The sequence below is a fragment of the Aspergillus niger genome (assembly GCF_000002855.4).
Source record: "Aspergillus niger supercontig An15".
NCBI lineage: Eukaryota > Fungi > Ascomycota > Eurotiomycetes > Eurotiales > Aspergillaceae > Aspergillus > Aspergillus niger.
The window spans coordinates 502,567-518,606 of record NT_166530.1 but is presented as its reverse complement, the minus strand read 5'-3'; the positions used below and the strand labels follow the sequence as shown (position 1 = coordinate 518,606).

At 54.9% G+C, this 16,040-nt stretch overlaps 5 protein-coding genes across 5 annotated transcripts; all 5 read left to right on the top strand.

Moving 5' to 3' along the window:
* Positions 1-566: 566 nt before the first annotated feature.
* Positions 567-4,018, top strand: An15g01910 (uncharacterized protein; the record flags this gene model as incomplete). Its single annotated transcript, XM_001396693.3, has 3 exons — positions 567-3,190; positions 3,240-3,914; positions 3,964-4,018. 3 exons carry the CDS (start codon positions 567-569, stop codon positions 4,016-4,018), a joined length of 3,354 nt encoding a protein of 1,117 aa, XP_001396730.1.
* A 632-nt stretch (positions 4,019-4,650) lies between these two features.
* Positions 4,651-6,318, top strand: An15g01900 (uncharacterized protein; the record flags this gene model as incomplete). Its single annotated transcript, XM_001396692.3, has 3 exons — positions 4,651-5,132; positions 5,179-6,116; positions 6,185-6,318. The coding sequence occupies 3 exons, from the start codon at positions 4,651-4,653 to the stop codon at positions 6,316-6,318; spliced, it is 1,554 nt and encodes a 517-aa protein (XP_001396729.1).
* Positions 6,319-7,176: 858 nt separating this feature from the next.
* On the top strand, positions 7,177-10,463 carry An15g01890 (uncharacterized protein; the record flags this gene model as incomplete). Its single annotated transcript, XM_001396691.3, has 5 exons — positions 7,177-7,230; positions 7,282-7,453; positions 7,499-9,888; positions 9,996-10,070; positions 10,344-10,463. 5 exons carry the CDS (start codon positions 7,177-7,179, stop codon positions 10,461-10,463), a joined length of 2,811 nt encoding a protein of 936 aa, XP_001396728.3.
* Positions 10,464-12,112: 1,649 nt separating this feature from the next.
* An15g01880 (uncharacterized protein) lies at positions 12,113-12,971 on the top strand (the record flags this gene model as incomplete). Its single annotated transcript, XM_059744507.1, has 3 exons — positions 12,113-12,397; positions 12,489-12,681; positions 12,835-12,971. The coding sequence occupies 3 exons, from the start codon at positions 12,113-12,115 to the stop codon at positions 12,969-12,971; spliced, it is 615 nt and encodes a 204-aa protein (XP_059602450.1).
* Positions 12,972-13,294: 323 nt separating this feature from the next.
* On the top strand, positions 13,295-15,248 carry An15g01870 (uncharacterized protein; the record flags this gene model as incomplete). The annotated part of the gene is made up of 2 exons (XM_059744505.1): positions 13,295-13,420; positions 13,497-15,248. The coding sequence occupies 2 exons, from the start codon at positions 13,295-13,297 to the stop codon at positions 15,246-15,248; spliced, it is 1,878 nt and encodes a 625-aa protein (XP_059602449.1).
* Positions 15,249-16,040: the final 792 nt, after the last annotated feature.

Below are 16,040 nucleotides of genomic sequence, written 5' to 3'. Positions count from 1 at the left end.
CCCAATCGGGCAACGGCGGCGTTATGGCAGCCTCAGGCATTATATTACCGCGTTTCAGGCAGAAACTGACTAAACTGACACCTGATATATTAGGCAATGATGGTATAAATGACACCTGATACATCAGGCTAGCAAGGGATTGGCACCGCCACAACCCAGCCACGCGTGCCTGGATGATAGGCTATCAGCCCCTCGCCTGAGGCAGAGATTTCATCGCCGCCCGATCCAATGGGCCGCCGCCTAAAAATCCTCAGGCTCGTTATCGGCCCCGCCTCCATCTTGTTTTTCCTCTTGCGCTCGCCTTTCAACTTCCCTCGCCTCTCCTCTCCTCTCCTCTCCTCCAAATCTCCCCTCTTTGTTTCTCCTTCTCCTTGTTGTATACCCCGTTCTGTTTCTCTGTTTATACGCATCCTTGCCGAGGATTGCCCACTAAAAGTTTTGGTCTCGTTTCTTTTCTTTTTGTCCTTTTCTTTTTCGCTTCTTTTTTTTTTTTTTTCTCAGCCTGCCCGCCGCCCCGGCCGGTGTGAGAGGCCCAGAACCCCCAAACCCACAGATCTTACGATATCATGCCTCATCCTGAAGATCCTACCCCAGCCATGACTACCGTCGTCTCCAAAACCCCCTCCGGTGTTCCTCCCTCCGCGGATGAGGTCGGCTCCATCCTGAACACCATTTTCCAGGCCGAGACCTCTCAGCAGGCCCTCGATGCCTCCTACGCCCTCACCAACCTGTTGATCCAGAGTGTCGGCTGCTCCGGTTTCCGTACATACAACATCCTGCCCCCGATCAAGAAGGCTGCCACCGACAAGAAGAATGGCGCCCTCCGCGAAAGCGCCATGCTCATCCTGGGCGCCCTCTTCGAGCGATTCCCCCGCGAACACCCTCTCAGCGAAGTCGTCTTCCTTCTGCAGGACGGTGGTGTCCTGAACCTGGCCCTCGATCTGCTGGCCGACAAGGGTGCTGTCGTGCGCGATGCTGCTCAGTATGCTATCGATGCGCTGTTTGCGTGCCTCAAGCCCGAGGCGATGGTCAACGCCCTCCTCCCCGCCGTCTCCGCCTATCTCAACCAGAGTACAGCCAAGTGGCAGGGTTTCGTCGGTGCCTACAGCCTCATCGAGAAGATGGCTACCAAGGCGCAAATGGGTACTGGACCCCTGGAGGAGGAGCGCGAGAAGGACCTCCTGCGTGAGGCCATGGGCAAGACCCTGAAGGATCTGATCCCCTTGGTCGAGTCCGGCATGCACGACCTGAAGAACGAGGTCGCTAAGAAGGCTATCAAGGCGATGAACGCTCTCACCACTCTTCTGTCCAACGACGATGTGGCTCCCCGCATTCCCCTTCTGATCAAGACCATGGAGCAGCCATCCGAGCAGACTCTGCAGAAGGCCATCCACGCCCTGTCCCAGACTACCTTCGTCGCCATCGTCACCTCCCCCGTTCTCGCTCTGCTGACGCCCCTGCTCGAACGTTCTCTCAACGCCCCCACGACTCCCCAGGAGACTCTGCGTCAGACTGTCGTCGTCGTGGAGAACCTGACCAAGCTCGTCCACGACCCCGCTGAGGCTCGTACTTTCCTGCCTAAGCTGAAGCCCGGTGTCCAGCGCGTCAAGGACCGTGCCTCCCTGCCCGAAGTTCGTGAGCTCGCCACTCGTGCCTTGGACGTCATCGAGAAAGCCATGGCCGACAAGGATGTGGCCGCTGGTGTGGTTGTGAAGATCACACCCGAGGAAGTCCTGGCCGTGTTGGAGGCTAAGATCCAGGAGCACGGCGGCCTGGCACGCCCCGAGGACGCCACCTTGTATGCCCTGGGTAAGAACTACGTCGCCGAGATGGTTCGCGAGGATGTCAACTGCCGCATGCACGACCGTATTCCCGCTTGCATTGCCCCGTACCTGCGCGGTCTGCTGCACGAGGACAAGCACGACGCGGTCGCCACCGCCGTCCAGGAGCACTTCATCGAAGAGGACCACCGCAAGTTCGGCAAGCCCGCCCCCGAGGACCCCAATGAGGTCGAGATTGTTAACGCCAACTTCTCTCTGGCCTACGGTGGTATGCTTCTGCTGTCCCACACCAACCTTCGTCTGCTCAAGGGCCACCGCTACGGTCTGTGCGGTCGCAACGGTGCTGGTAAATCGACGCTCATGCGCAGTATCGCCAACGAGAAGCTGGAGGGCTTCCCCCCACAGAGCGAGGTTCGTACCTGCTTTGTCGAGCATAACCAGGGCGAAGATGCCGATCTGAGCATCTTCGAGTACGTCTCCAAGGATCCCATGATTGCTGCTGAAGGCGAGGAGCACATCCGTAGCGTGTTGCTCGAGTTTGGCTTCACGGACGGTCCCGAGGGTCGTCAGAACCAGCGTGTGGGCTCCCTGTCCGGAGGATGGAAGATGAAGCTCGCTCTGGCGCGTGCCATGCTGCGCAAGGCGGACGTCCTCCTGCTGGACGAACCGACTAACCACTTGGATGTGGCCAACGTCAAGTGGCTCCAGGAGTACCTGAAGAAGCACACCGACATCACCAGTTTGATCGTCTCTCACGACTCGGGCTTCCTGGATGAAGTCTGCACGGACATCTACCACTACGAACAGAAGAAGCTTGTCTGCTACAAGGGTAACTTGGCTGATTTCGTCAAGGTCAAGCCCGAAGCCAAGAGCTACTACACCCTGTCGGCGAGCATCGTTCAATTCAAATTCCCTCCCCCCGGTATCCTGGCTGGTATCAAGTCCAACACCCGTGCCATCCTGCGCATGACCAACTGCACCTACACCTACCCCGGCGCCAGCAAGCCGTCTCTCACTGACGCGTCCCTGTCTCTGACTTTGTCGTCCCGTGTCGCTATCATTGGTGGCAACGGTGCCGGTAAATCGACCTTCATTAAGATGCTCACGGGTGAAACCATCCCTCAGACCGGTAAGGTCGAGAAGCACCCCAACCTGCGTATCGGTTACATCAAGCAGCACGCCCTGGAACACGTCGAGATGCACTTGGAGAAGACCCCCAGCCAGTACCTGCAGTGGCGTTACGCCAACGGTGACGATCGCGAGGTCTACCTGAAGCAGACCCGTATCCTCACCGAGGAGGACAAGGCTCAGCTGCAGAAGCCGGTTGACCTGGGTGATGGCCGTGGACCTCGCCGTATCGAGGCGCTCATGGGTCGCCAGAAGTGGAAGAAGTCCTTCCAGTATGAAGTGTAAGTACTCAACGGATCTTTCCACCCTGTTCATTGCTAACTCGTGCAGTAAATGGGTTGGCCTTCTGCCCAAGCACAACACGATGATCTCCCGTGAGACTCTGCTCAACCTCGGCTTCTTCAAGCTGGTCCAAGAGTTTGACGACCACGAGGCGTCGCGCGAGGGTCTTGGTTTCCGTGTGCTCGACCCCAAGGTCATCTCGAAGCACTTCGAGGACATCGGTCTGGATCCCGAGATTGCCAACCACAACGAGATCTCCGGTCTGTCCGGTGGTCAGAAGGTCAAGGTCGTGTTGGCGGGTGCTATGTGGAACAACCCTCACTTGCTCGTCCTGGACGAGCCGACTAACTTCTTGGACCGTGACTCCCTGGGTGGATTGGCTGTGGCCATCCGTGACTTCAAGGGTGGTGTTGTCATGATCTCTCACAACGAAGAGTTCGTGGGTGCTCTCTGCCCCGAGCAGCTGCACGTCGCCGACGGTCGCATCGTCTCTCGCACCAACACTGCTATCTCGCTCGACCGGTTTGAGGACAGCGCTGCCAGCTCTCCTCAGCCCGGCAGCACGGCAGTCAACTCGACTGCCACGAGTGCGGCCGCCTCGGCCGTCAACTCGGGAGCGGAGGAGCCGGGCGAGCTGAAGTTCAAGGCTAAGAAGAAGAAGAAGCTCACTCGTGCTCAGCTGAAGGAGCGTGAGGCCCGCCGCCGTCTCCGTCATCTTGAATGGTACGTCCCACTATCTTGTCTCAAGTACTCCCCTTACTGACTCTCGCAGGCTCCAATCGCCCAAGGGCACACCCAAGCCCCCGGATACTGATGACGAGGAGTAAACATGTATGGTTGAGTTTGATGATTTCGTTTGCATCGGCAGCGGTGTGATTAGACATGTTCTGGCTTTGGTTCCTTATAGACGGCTGGTTTATTGCTTGATTAATGAGGCTTGACGAGTATATAGATGTAGACTTGCTCTGAATGAACTTTTTGCACATGACTCTCAAGGAATCTATTTATTTTGCCTTGGATCGATAGTAAACAAATAGCTCGCTGCTGTGTTACCACGTGTGTCCACGTGCCTGTGCATCCCCGCTTCTACTTTCAATGTACTAACTTAATCTGCTCTTCCTCAGCCACTGCTTTGTTTCTGCACTTGGTGATCTCATCCTGAAGTCGGGGACAACCTTGCCAATGAAAGCGGGGAACGGCGCCCCCTCAGTGCTCAGTACGGCCTCACATCCTTGGCTCCATCGGGGTCTCCGGGGCTGACCGACAGATTGTTATCCCCCTCATGCAACTGGCTGTGTTTCTCGATCATCCGACGAGATCGGCGGGTGGCCAATGCAGGTGCAACGCCTGCATACTACGCTGCTTTTGTTCCCCTCGCAGCCCACGCGACTATTTCCATAGCCTCCCCCGCACACAGAAATGACTTTCTACCCCGGAATCAAAACACTCTCGCGAAACTATGGAACGACCCAAGACCAACGTGTCCGCAGCTAGTCCGGCCAGCGACCATTCTGCACACCTCGACGATGATGCGAGGAGACTGGCGGAGATGGGCTATACCCAGGACATGCAGCGGAACTTCTCCGTGCTGTCGCTCCTCGGGGTCGCCTTCTCCCTGGCAAACTCATGGTTCGGTATCTCCGCGTCCTTGATCACAGGCATTAACTCAGGAGGCACCGTGTTGACTATCTACGGCATCCCCTGGATCGCTTTTGTTTCGACCTGCGTTGGAGTCAGCCTGTCCGAATTGGCATCGGCCATGCCGAACGCAGGTGGCCAATACTTTTGGGCCAGTGAGCTGGCGCCGAGGAAATATGCGTCGTTCGCATCATATCTGACAGGCTGGTTGGCTTGGGCGGGCGCCATTTTTACCTGCGCCAGTGTTGCGTTAAGCCTGGCCTCTGCTGGTGTTGGCATGTGGCAGCTAACACATCCGGACTTGTATGTTCTTGTTAAAGATTGGATTGCGACTTCTCTAACGATATAGTACACCTCAACCATGGCATTCAGTGGTAGCCTACCAGCTGGTCAACTTTTTCGCCTATCTGTTCAATTGCGTCGGCAAAGTCCTTCCTACCGTGGCCACCACAACCCTATACATATCCCTCATCTCGTTCGTTGTCATCCTGATCACCGTTCCTGCGGCAGCTCCCACACACAGTTCGGCTGAATTCGTCTTTGCTCACTTTGTCAACTCAACGGGCTGGCCCTCTGACGGGATTGCGTTCCTCGTGGGTCTGATCAATCCCAACTGGATATTCGCATGTCTTGACTCGGCCACCCATTTGGCTGAGGAAGTTGGGCAACCTGAGCGTAGCATTCCCATTGCGATCCTCTGTACCGTATTGATTGGCTTTGTCACCTCATGGACTTACTGCATCTCCATGTTTTTCAGCCTGAACAACCTCGATGAGATCCTCAATAGCCCGACCGGAGTGCCCATCCTCGCACTGTATTACCAAGCCTTGCAGAACAAAGCTGGCGCCATTGTGCTTGAGACGTTGCTTTTTGTCACAGGTATCGGATGCCAAATTGCCTGTCATACCTGGCAATCTCGCCTATGCTGGTCCTTTGCACGAGACCGGGGCCTACCCTGGTCGGCGTTTCTGTCCCAGGTTCATCCCACGCTGGATGTCCCACTTAACGCGCACAGCGTGAGCTGCTTTATAGTGGGTCTTCTGGGGCTGCTGTACCTTGGTTCGTCGACTGCCTTCAACAGCATGGTCACTGCGTGCATTGTGTTACTCTACGCTTCGTACGTGGTGCCGATTGTCTGCTTGCTGTGGCGCGGTCGGGGTACTCTCAAGCACGGTCCTTTCTGGCTTGGGAGACTCGGCCTAGTATGTAATATTATTGTTCTAGCATGGACCTTGTTCTGCTTGGTTATATATTCCTTTCCGTCGGTATATCCGGTTACCACGGGCAGTAAGTGGCCCCCAGAACAATACCCATTTATCCTTTCTTTTTAACGTGACTACTAATTCAGTGACTAGATATGAACTATGTGTCCGCGGTATATGGGGTGGTTGCTGTGCTGATTGCCCTCGATTGGGTGTTGCGGGGACGCCGGTCCTTCCGGGGACAGACGGCGCGACACATGGAGGCGGCGGAGGCGAGTCTCACTTAAGAGTGACAATCCTATATAACTGTGTGCCCATCCCAATGTATGTATCGATGTCAACATCCATCTCCGTATAGAGTCAGAGTCAGGGTCCCAGCAAAAAGGTACGGGTCCAGATCATGATCGGCCCGCAACGTCGTAAGCCATGAGATGGACGTGATCGTGATTGGCCGGCAGCGGGGCGGGTGCCTTGAAATGATGGCTCGTATCATTACTCTTTGCGCCCAGCTTTCTCCACGTCTGGCCATCCCCATCCACTTTCTCGCCATCCTAATCTCCCCTTTCTCCTCCCTGGTTTGGTCCCTTCTTTTTCTCTTTCTCCCCTTGCTTCCTCTTGAACCTCGAATCTCTTTCTCAATGCTCCTATCCCTGTAAGGCACCATGCCGCTTCCCTTTCGGGACAACTCTTCCTCCGGCAGGAAATCCTCCCAGCAACAACGCTACACCCCCCTACATGAATCCATCCCCGAAGAGGTCCACGATGACCGGCGCTACTCTGAAACCTTCACTCTCTCCGACCTCTCTGATCCAGACCTCGATGATGAGTCCCGCATAAAGCTCCGCCGAGTTGACAACGCCAAGAGGTCCAACGAGGCCGCCGCCTACGCTAACTGCCGCTCCACCGATGTCGAAGCATACCTGGATAGCATCACCGAGGCGGAACAAGAGCTCCTGGCGGCGGCGAGGCAGTACGAGCTCACCGATGACAGCGATGATGGAGACTACACCGTGAAGAAGAAAAAGAAGGGACATCACCGGAGAACCTCGTCGTTCCGGAGACATACTCCCCGCACCGGATGGCGGGCATACTATTATTCTCGATGGCTGTGGCGGACGCTGGTCGTTATTTTCGTCGCATTGGGTATGATGGTTTGGGCGTTTTTGAATCTGGCTTGGTCGGAAGATGAATCTGAACGGGTTCGTTTGTGGTTATACCTGAGTTAGTGAGTGTGATGCTGATGTCTGTAGGATATGACCCCGGCGGAATCTTGGTTCCCTACCCCCAAGGGAGGCGCGCTTGAGGAATGGGCGGAGGATTACAGGAAGGCAGAGGCGCTGGTCAGACAGATGACCCTCATCGAGAAGATCAACATCACTACTGGCGTTGGATGGCAGATGGGGCTTTGTGTCGGGAATACAGGTATGTCTGGTTGAAGGCTAGGGGTGATGGCTGCTAACTGCTCAGGCTCCGCCGATCTGGTCAAGTTCCCCTCGCTGTGTCTACAGGACGGACCCCTCGGACTGCGTTACGCCGACCTCATCTCCGCCTTCCCCGCCGGCATTACAACAGGAGCGACCTGGAACCGAGACCTGATCCGACAGCGCGGTGTGGCTCTGGGAGAGGAGGCCAGGATAAAGGGTGTCAACGTGCTGCTGGGCCCGTCAATGGGCTCCCTCGGTATGATGCCTGCGGGCGGTCGCAATTGGGAGTCGTTTGGCTCGGACCCTGTGCTGCAGGGTGTCGCCGCTGCGGAGACCATTCGCGGCATCCAGAGCAATGGCGTCATGGCCACGGCCAAGCATTACATTCTGAATGAGCAAGAGCACTTCCGACAGCCGCATGAGTGGGGAATCGCCTCGGCCATGTCATCCAACATTGGCGACCGCGCTTTGCACGAGGTGTTCGCCTGGCCGTTTGCTGAGAGTATCCGGGCTGATGTCGCCAGCGTCATGTGTGCGTACCAGATGGTGAACAACAGCCATGCTTGTGAGAATAGCAAGCTGCTGAACGGTATTCTGAAGGACGAGATGGGCTTCCAGGGTTTCGTGCAGTCGGACTGGCTGGCTCAGCGGTCAGGCATCAACAGTGCTCTGGGCGGCCTGGATATGAGTATGCCGGGTGATGGTCTCCACTGGGCAGACGGAAGGTCCTTGTGGGGACCGGAGCTGACTCGAGCAGTGTTGAACACGTCTGTCCCGATGGACCGGTTGAACGACATGGTGACCCGCATTGTGGCTTCCTGGTACCATCTCGGCCAGGACTTGTGGCCTCGGCCTCCTCCGGAGGGTGACGGCGGGCCCACCTTCTCCTCGTGGACCAACGATGAAGTCGGATGGCTGCACCAAGGATCGCCGGATGATGAAGCCTACGGCGTCGTGAACCGGTTTATCAACGCTCAGGGCGAAGGCGAGAACGCACACTCCATCATTGCTCGCAAGGTGGCGGCCGAAGGCATTGTGCTGGTGAAGAACGACCAGAACACACTGCCCTTGTCCCGCCGGCCAGTGAGTCCATCCGGTGGTCCCTATCGGGTGGGCGTATATGGCGACGACGCCGGGCCGGCCGGAGGACCTAACGCTTGCCCAGACCGAGGCTGCAACCAGGGCACTCTGGCCATGGGCTGGGGTAGTGGGACGGTAGAATTTCCCTACCTGATTAGTCCGATCGATGCTTTGAACACTGCCTGGGCTACCGAGATCGACATGCATTCATACATGCGAAATGCAGTGATGCCCGCCGATGCTGCCGACCGGGATCTGTGTTTGGTGTTTGCGAACGCCGACTCCGGCGAGGGTTACATCTCTTCGGGCGGCATTAGCGGCGATCGCAACAATCTCTTCCTGCAGAAGGGCGGCGACTCGCTGATCAAGACGGTAGCCAACAGCTGTGGCGGGCCGACGGTGGTGGTGGTGCACGCCGTGGGCCCGGTGGTCGTCGAGTCGTGGATTGACCTCCCGGGCGTCGCCGCCGTCTTGTTCGCGCATCTGCCCGGACAGGAGAGTGGCAACGCTCTGGTGGATGTGCTATTTGGAGAGGTCGATGCTAGCGGTCGGCTGCCGTACACGGTGGGCAAGAGCCTGGCCCACTACGGGCCGGGCGCGCAAGTGTTGTACGAGCCTAATGCACCGGTTCCCCAGGTAGACTTTACGGATGGACTGTACATTGACCACCGCTATTTCGATCGCCACAATATCACTCCGCGGTTCGAGTTTGGTTATGGGCTGTCTTACGCTACGTTCGAGTTGGCCGAATTGCAGGTCCACGCCTTGCGGTCGAAGTCGCGGCTGCCCGCATCGAGGCGTCCCGCCACGATTTCTCCCCCAGCGTATGATCCTGAGCCGCCACGGAACGAGTCTTTCTTCTTCCCCCCGGGGTTCAACGTTGTTAGCAAGTATATCTACCCCTATCTGCCATCTCTGGATGGTACTACTCCCGCGAACTACACGCACTACCCGATCGGCTATGACAAGCCGCGGACACCGTCAGAAGCCGGAGGTGGCTTGGGCGGCAACCCATCTCTGTTCGAGGAGATGGCGAACGTGGAAGTGCAAGTCCGGAACACGGGACCCCGGTCGGGTCAGACGGTGGTGCAGATGTATGTCTCCTTCCCGGAGGAAGTGACGGAGGAGGGCGACTGGGTGGAGGTGCATGAGCGGAGCAGTAGCAAGACGAAGATCGAACGGGTGCCGGAGAAAATCGACTTTCCGGTGCGTGTGCTGCGAAACTTCACCAAGGTGGCCCTGGAGCCCGGTGAGGCGCAGACAGTATCGATGAGTCTCAGCCGGAAGGACCTGAGCTATTGGAGTGTGCGGCAGCAAAACTGGGTGATGCCGGATGGAGATTTTGAGATTTGGGTAGGGCAGAGTTCAAGAGATTTCCCGTTGCGGGGATACTACTAGATTTTGAGGTATTATTAGATTTTCATGTACATATAGAATTGCTATCAATGATGTTTTGGAAGTACATCGCAGGTTCTCGTTGCAGTATGGCCCCTACTCCTACCTCTTTTTCTCTCGTCCGTGCTGAGCCATCGCCTGTAAGCGGGGCTGCATGAAGAACATAGTAAGGACAAAGTGAGCCTACCCGGACCAGCAAGCGCATATGTCGACCCTTCCATTACACCCTATCCATGATGATACCACTGTCCCTATTACCATCTAACATCCAACGCTTTCGACCTTATACGATACGACAGCTCTCAGCCCGACGACCCGGAAGGACCATAACCGTTTCGAAATTTCACGGTGCTGCTACGCAAACACAGCAGAACTGACATCACAAGCGAACAAGTCTTACTAGGCAGTAGTAGGTACTCGACCAAAGCCTCATTGATGGATGGCTGAGGCGGTGCACCGCAACCTCTGCCCGCAGCCTTGCACACGCGCGTTACCGCACTACCGCACGATTCCAACAGTGTGTCCTGGTCTGATTCGTTCATTTCTCTCCCCCTCTTGCAGATGCATGGAATTGTTGGCCCCAAGTCGCGTCAAGGGTGGAGGTGGTGTTCGAGGTGGGAGACTGTGTTCAGGAAAGTGGGTCAGTGATTGCTGTAGAGAATACAAATACCCCCAGATTTATCGTCTTTGCAGTGGTTCTTTCTCTCTTCACATTCTATCCTATCTTTCTGTCAGTCTCCATTTCACTCATTTATCTAGTTGGCACGGTTGCCTTTTTTCTTTCCTTTGCGTTTAGCTAAAACCTTCGGTATTGTATCTATCGGTACAGATACAGCCCAATCATGGAGGGCAACGCTTCAGCAGTCCTCCGGGTTGAATTCGTTTCGAGGGTTAGGTGGGTTCGAAATTCTCTGCATACACGACTGTTCTCACTTCCGTTTTTATTGATGTTGAAGCATACGCTGAGATGATATGGGGCTAAATGAATGTGTGAATATCTAGAAGACGTGAGGTCGGCGGCGGCGTGGACGTGAACAACCCCACCAGTTATATACAGAGGATGAGGATCCAAGTGCACCAGCCCCATTCCCGATCTTCATCCCAGGTTACCCGACAGAGGGGATATAGATCTGGCAGCGCGTACGGATTCCCGAGGGCAAGGGTGTCCCGCTCCTTGTCTTGGGAAGCCCTCTCGCGGGCTCACAGAGACATGAGAAAGGCTATTTCTCGCCGACATGTGGAAGGCAGGTGTCGCAACTGCGGATCCCCAGAGCACTGGGAGGCTGATTGTGACAAATGCTGTGGTAAATGTTCGTATAATTTGGAGTGGCAGATATGTCGGAGTGGGCTGACGCTGGCTGATATTTTAGGCAATGGTAGCGACCATAAAGTGTCTGACTGTGGGGGAAATGTTGTCTGCTTTTCTTGTGAGTTCGCTGATGGGAGGAAGTGTGGATGGGGCTAACTGAGGTGATTTTATAGGTGGTGGAGTAGGCCATATGCATGGTGATTGTCCATCGAACTGAACATTGTGGGTGTAAGACTCCCAAGAAACGTTAGAGTGAGTGCGGACTGTCTTTCTCACAGGCTGTATTAGATGTATATGGCTGACTCGATAGAACTTCTAGGATGAGTTGGGAAGATTGGGTGATAAGATCTTGTTGTTGTGCTTGTTGTGAACTTGCATTGAGACCAGACTGTCAGTAGTGAGCATTAATTCTAGCATGTTTTCAAGTGGGTTGAGGAGTGATAGACAAAGTAAAAGACCAGTTTCAACCCTTGATAAGGACAGGTATATCGCCATATCAACCAAAATCACATGGGATTTGGTCAGCTAAACTAACTTAGCTTGGGTCTCACTGTCCCAACAGCACCTACACGAACCCATTGAATCCATCTGAAGCCCAGCATAACCATGAAATCATGCCCATCTCCGCCGTACCGTCTACTTCCCCCGCTGCGGGAATGCCTTCCGCCCAAACCCTACCCGTTCCAACTGCAACACCAATTCAGTGGAATACTTCCCCGGATGACTTCAGAGAGATCACATCAACACTGAATTACAGTAGATTTTAGTATAAAGAAAGCCCTATCTCAACTCATACTACAATTCCTTGTTTACACACCACACCACACTCCACTCCATTCCACCACCCTTTGACATCCATACGACAGAATAATTATGAACATCCTAGCCCTCCTCCTCACCACCCTCTCCCTCCTCCCCACGCCCTCCTACACCCAAGAATCCTCCTCCTCATCCTCTGACGGCTCCTCCGGATCCACCTCCTCCTTCACCGTGACCGCCTACCGCTCCGACTCCCCCATTAACAACCTCCCATTAACCATCTTCTCCGGCCGCTTCTACCTCGGCGGCCGCACCTCCTCCTACTGTCCTCCAGGTGTAGCCTCGGAGGGCGAATGCCCCCCAGGAAACGAAACCATTATCGTTGGTGGGAATGGCCTAGTACGTCCCTTACCCCTACCCCTTATCCCCCATATCCCCACCCTCAACAACCACCCACTAACCCAACCCCCCTCCGGGGAACCCTGAAAAGGCAGTCTCCGTCCCCGGCGGCCAACAAATCTACATCCTCCCCACGGGGGCCTTATCATTCACAGCCCCGCACTCATCCTACATGCCTCCCGGCTCATCCACCGGTCCATTCAGCTACACGCCGGGTACTCCCTACGGAAGCTGGAATTATACGGGCTCTCCGGGTGGGTTCATTGCTTGTCCCGTGAGGGGAGGTGGGGGAGGGGCTAGTAGTAGTAGTGTCCATGGTGGGTCATCGAGTACGCCAAAGCCTAGTTCTACGCCGAAGCCTAGTAAGGCGACCCCTTCTTCATCCTATGTGAGTCCGTCGGTGAGTCCGTCGGTGAGTCCGTCGGCCACGCCGGGAGCTGGTGGGGGTAAATGGATTGTGTATGTTAATTGGAAGAATGCGACGGTGCCTGGGGGGAATGTTAATGAGTGTTTGGGTTTTGGGGCGAGGGCGTGGGGGAGGAACGCCAGTGTGGGGGCTTGGGAGTATATCTAATTGTCTTTCGTTTGGGAGGGTTTTGGATGAGGGAGTCGGGATGGGTATGGGGATGGGGGGTAGTTGGGGTTTGAAGGGGGGAGGATAGTTTGTATAAGGGTTGGGTTGGAAATGGGTGAAAACGGTGCTGTGGGTTTGGTTCCTTGTTGGTGATGATAGTGCATGCATTTATCTTGTTTATTCATCTACAGGATGGTTTATTGAAAGGAATAATCTTCGTTAGTATGAGGTATAATTTATCACGCAATTGAGATGGAAAGAAAATTAGTGTGAAGCATTTATATACCATAGGGATGAGTATAGTCACCTGACAACAGTCCTCAATGTATAATAGTACCCCGTCACTATCTCATTTCATCTTTTCCACTGCCATCTTACGGGCTCGTGAACATGGATTGTCTACCCCTGGAGGTAAAGCATTTAATCGCTGGAATAGTAAGAACACTGCGGTTAGCCTTTGAAACCAACTAATCCGGAACCTAGATTCGCGATGTGTCGTGGGAAACCCTGCGGGCTTTATCACAGGTGAACCGCCAGTGGAACCAGATTACGGCGCCGGGTCTCTATAAAGATCTTACTCTCCGCCTGAAGCCGAACGAGCCACCTCACCGTGTGCTTCAGCTGCTAGACGCCACTCTCGTCTTGCCGCATATCAGATATCTCACCCTCGTAGATCCCACCACCTCGGACCTAGGTGATCTCAACGTAGGGAGGTATCTCAATGAGACGCGCCCCGAGAATATCGATGTCCCTCCCATACTGCGCGCATACAAAGGGGATTGGGACCCGATTATCTTCCTCCTCCAACGGTTGGTGTGTCTGAAGCGGCTTCATCTTTTACTGTACCCATCATACCCGCCGGCACTGCTGGATACCCTAGCGGAGACTCATCCAGACTGTCACGTTTCGGTGTTCTCCGCCAGCCCCGATACCTACCGAGCGGATTTCACGCGAAATAAATGGATCCACTCTCCCGTGGTGAAGGCCGCTTGGATCGTCTACTATGAACATCCCAATGGCCGCTTCTACACCGAGCACCCGGATCGCTTTCTGCGGAACATTCTCCGTCAAGCGCCGGGGATCAAGCGTCTGACGTTGCAGATCAGCGCCACGCCGGGGCCCAGCTCCTGTCAGCGGTACACCAAGTGGCTGCAGGCCCAGCCGTCGGAGGACGAGGTCAATACCCATCCACGCGCGCAACTGGAAATGCTTTCATTCCCATTGATAAGCAAGATGACCGCGCAGAACCTGCAGGCCTGGTCCCGGGTTACCGATCTGGGATATCTCACCGCGTGGACCGCCGGCGCCATCGAGGACATCGCCCTATTAACAACCATCGCCGAACTGCAGCCCTTCCGGGCCCTAAAGCGACTAACCCTCGCCCTGAACTCCCCGGAAACCTCTCCCCCCTGGCTCCCGGCAGTCAAAACCATGTTCAACGCCCTCCCGCCCCTGACCTATCTCTGCCTGCTGGGGTCCTACCACCCGGAATGGCTCCCCACCGCTATCCTGGACCGCCACGGCCCAACGCTAACCGAGCTGCAGCTGCACAGGCCCCGACCCTGGTTCCAGAACTATGAGTCCTACCGACTCGCGCGGAAGGGGCAAATTGCTCCGATCTTCCCTGCGGACGTGATCACCAACATGGCGGCTCGCTGTCCTGTCCTACAGACGCTGCGGATCACCGTGCAACGATACCGGGGCCACTCAACCGAGACGGCCGCTTACGACGCCCTAGGCCGTTTTCCAGCCCTCCACACACTGGACCTTCACCTCAACTGCCTGCCCGTGATGGTCTCGGGCTATGAGACCCCGTTCCCCCCACGGGAGCTCACTGCGTACGAGCGCCAGACGATCCAAACCTGGCATGGCAGCCTTCCCAAGTGGACGGTTCGGGACACCGCTATCAACAGTGCGTTCGACGAAACGCTAGCTACAGCGATCTTCACGCGCATCTGGGGCCAGAAAACGGGGAGATCCCTCCGAGTGCTCCGACTGCACCCCCTCTCGGGCCAGGCTGGGCAGTATCAGGGATCCACGGGCATCACGGCCCATGCGCTGCTCGGAGATGGGAGTTACCACCAGGAGATGGGTGGCGCGTGGCAGGTCGAGTGGGATGGGGCCAACGGGATGCGGGTGGAAAACCGGTTCAAGCCGAAACGCAAACGGGGCCAGACGATGCGGAGTATGGATTTGGAGATCTTCGAGTCTATTTGGCCGTCGGATCGAGAAGAAAAGACCTGGCCTATGGAATGGCGTAGCTGGCCGTTGCAGTGAGGGTTACTGAGTTGCTACCGGAGCATCGCTGTGTTGCATCGTTTGAGGTTTGTACGTAGGTATTACTGTTTCTTCACAATGTATATTGATGTATGATTTAGAAGTAGAAAAGGAATGATAGTAAAGGAAGGCGTAGAATGTTTGGAAGGGGTGAGTGGTATGTTCTTGTGATCATTGAGTTGGTGGTTATATACTCCGAAGTATGGTTTATGAGATGAGTGGATTGGCTTATACTTTTGTTTGTGGTGAGGTATTGTGCAAAAATCAGGTGGTTCGTGGGATCTATGTTGAGAAAGACAGAGGGGGGCAGATGAAGAGGCACAGGCAGTCAGTCAAAGAAACTGAGGTACTATTAATTAGTCGATTAATCAACTACTTTTCGATGAATACAATTGCAATCAGACAATTCAATCGCAGCATAAATACCTTGATGAGTACGGTTGAGACTTATAGCGTAAAATACTCTTGATTATAGAATATACTACTGGTAAAAGAACCATAGTATCTAACAGTACTCATCCTACCGAGTACATCTTAATCATACCCTCATGCCATTCAAGACTGGCAACAACTGTACGACGCATCTCAGAGTGATATACAACGTGCCAATACAGCAGTAACTTCGTTATCAACTTGGATATACCGAGGATCATCTCTAATGAAAATGCATTCATCCATTCAATATGTGTAATGCCACAATAACAATCGCAGCAACAATGATGATGATAATAATAAGTCCAGCCTATCAAACCCACAAACCCATCCATCCTAATAATATAAACAAGTAAGACC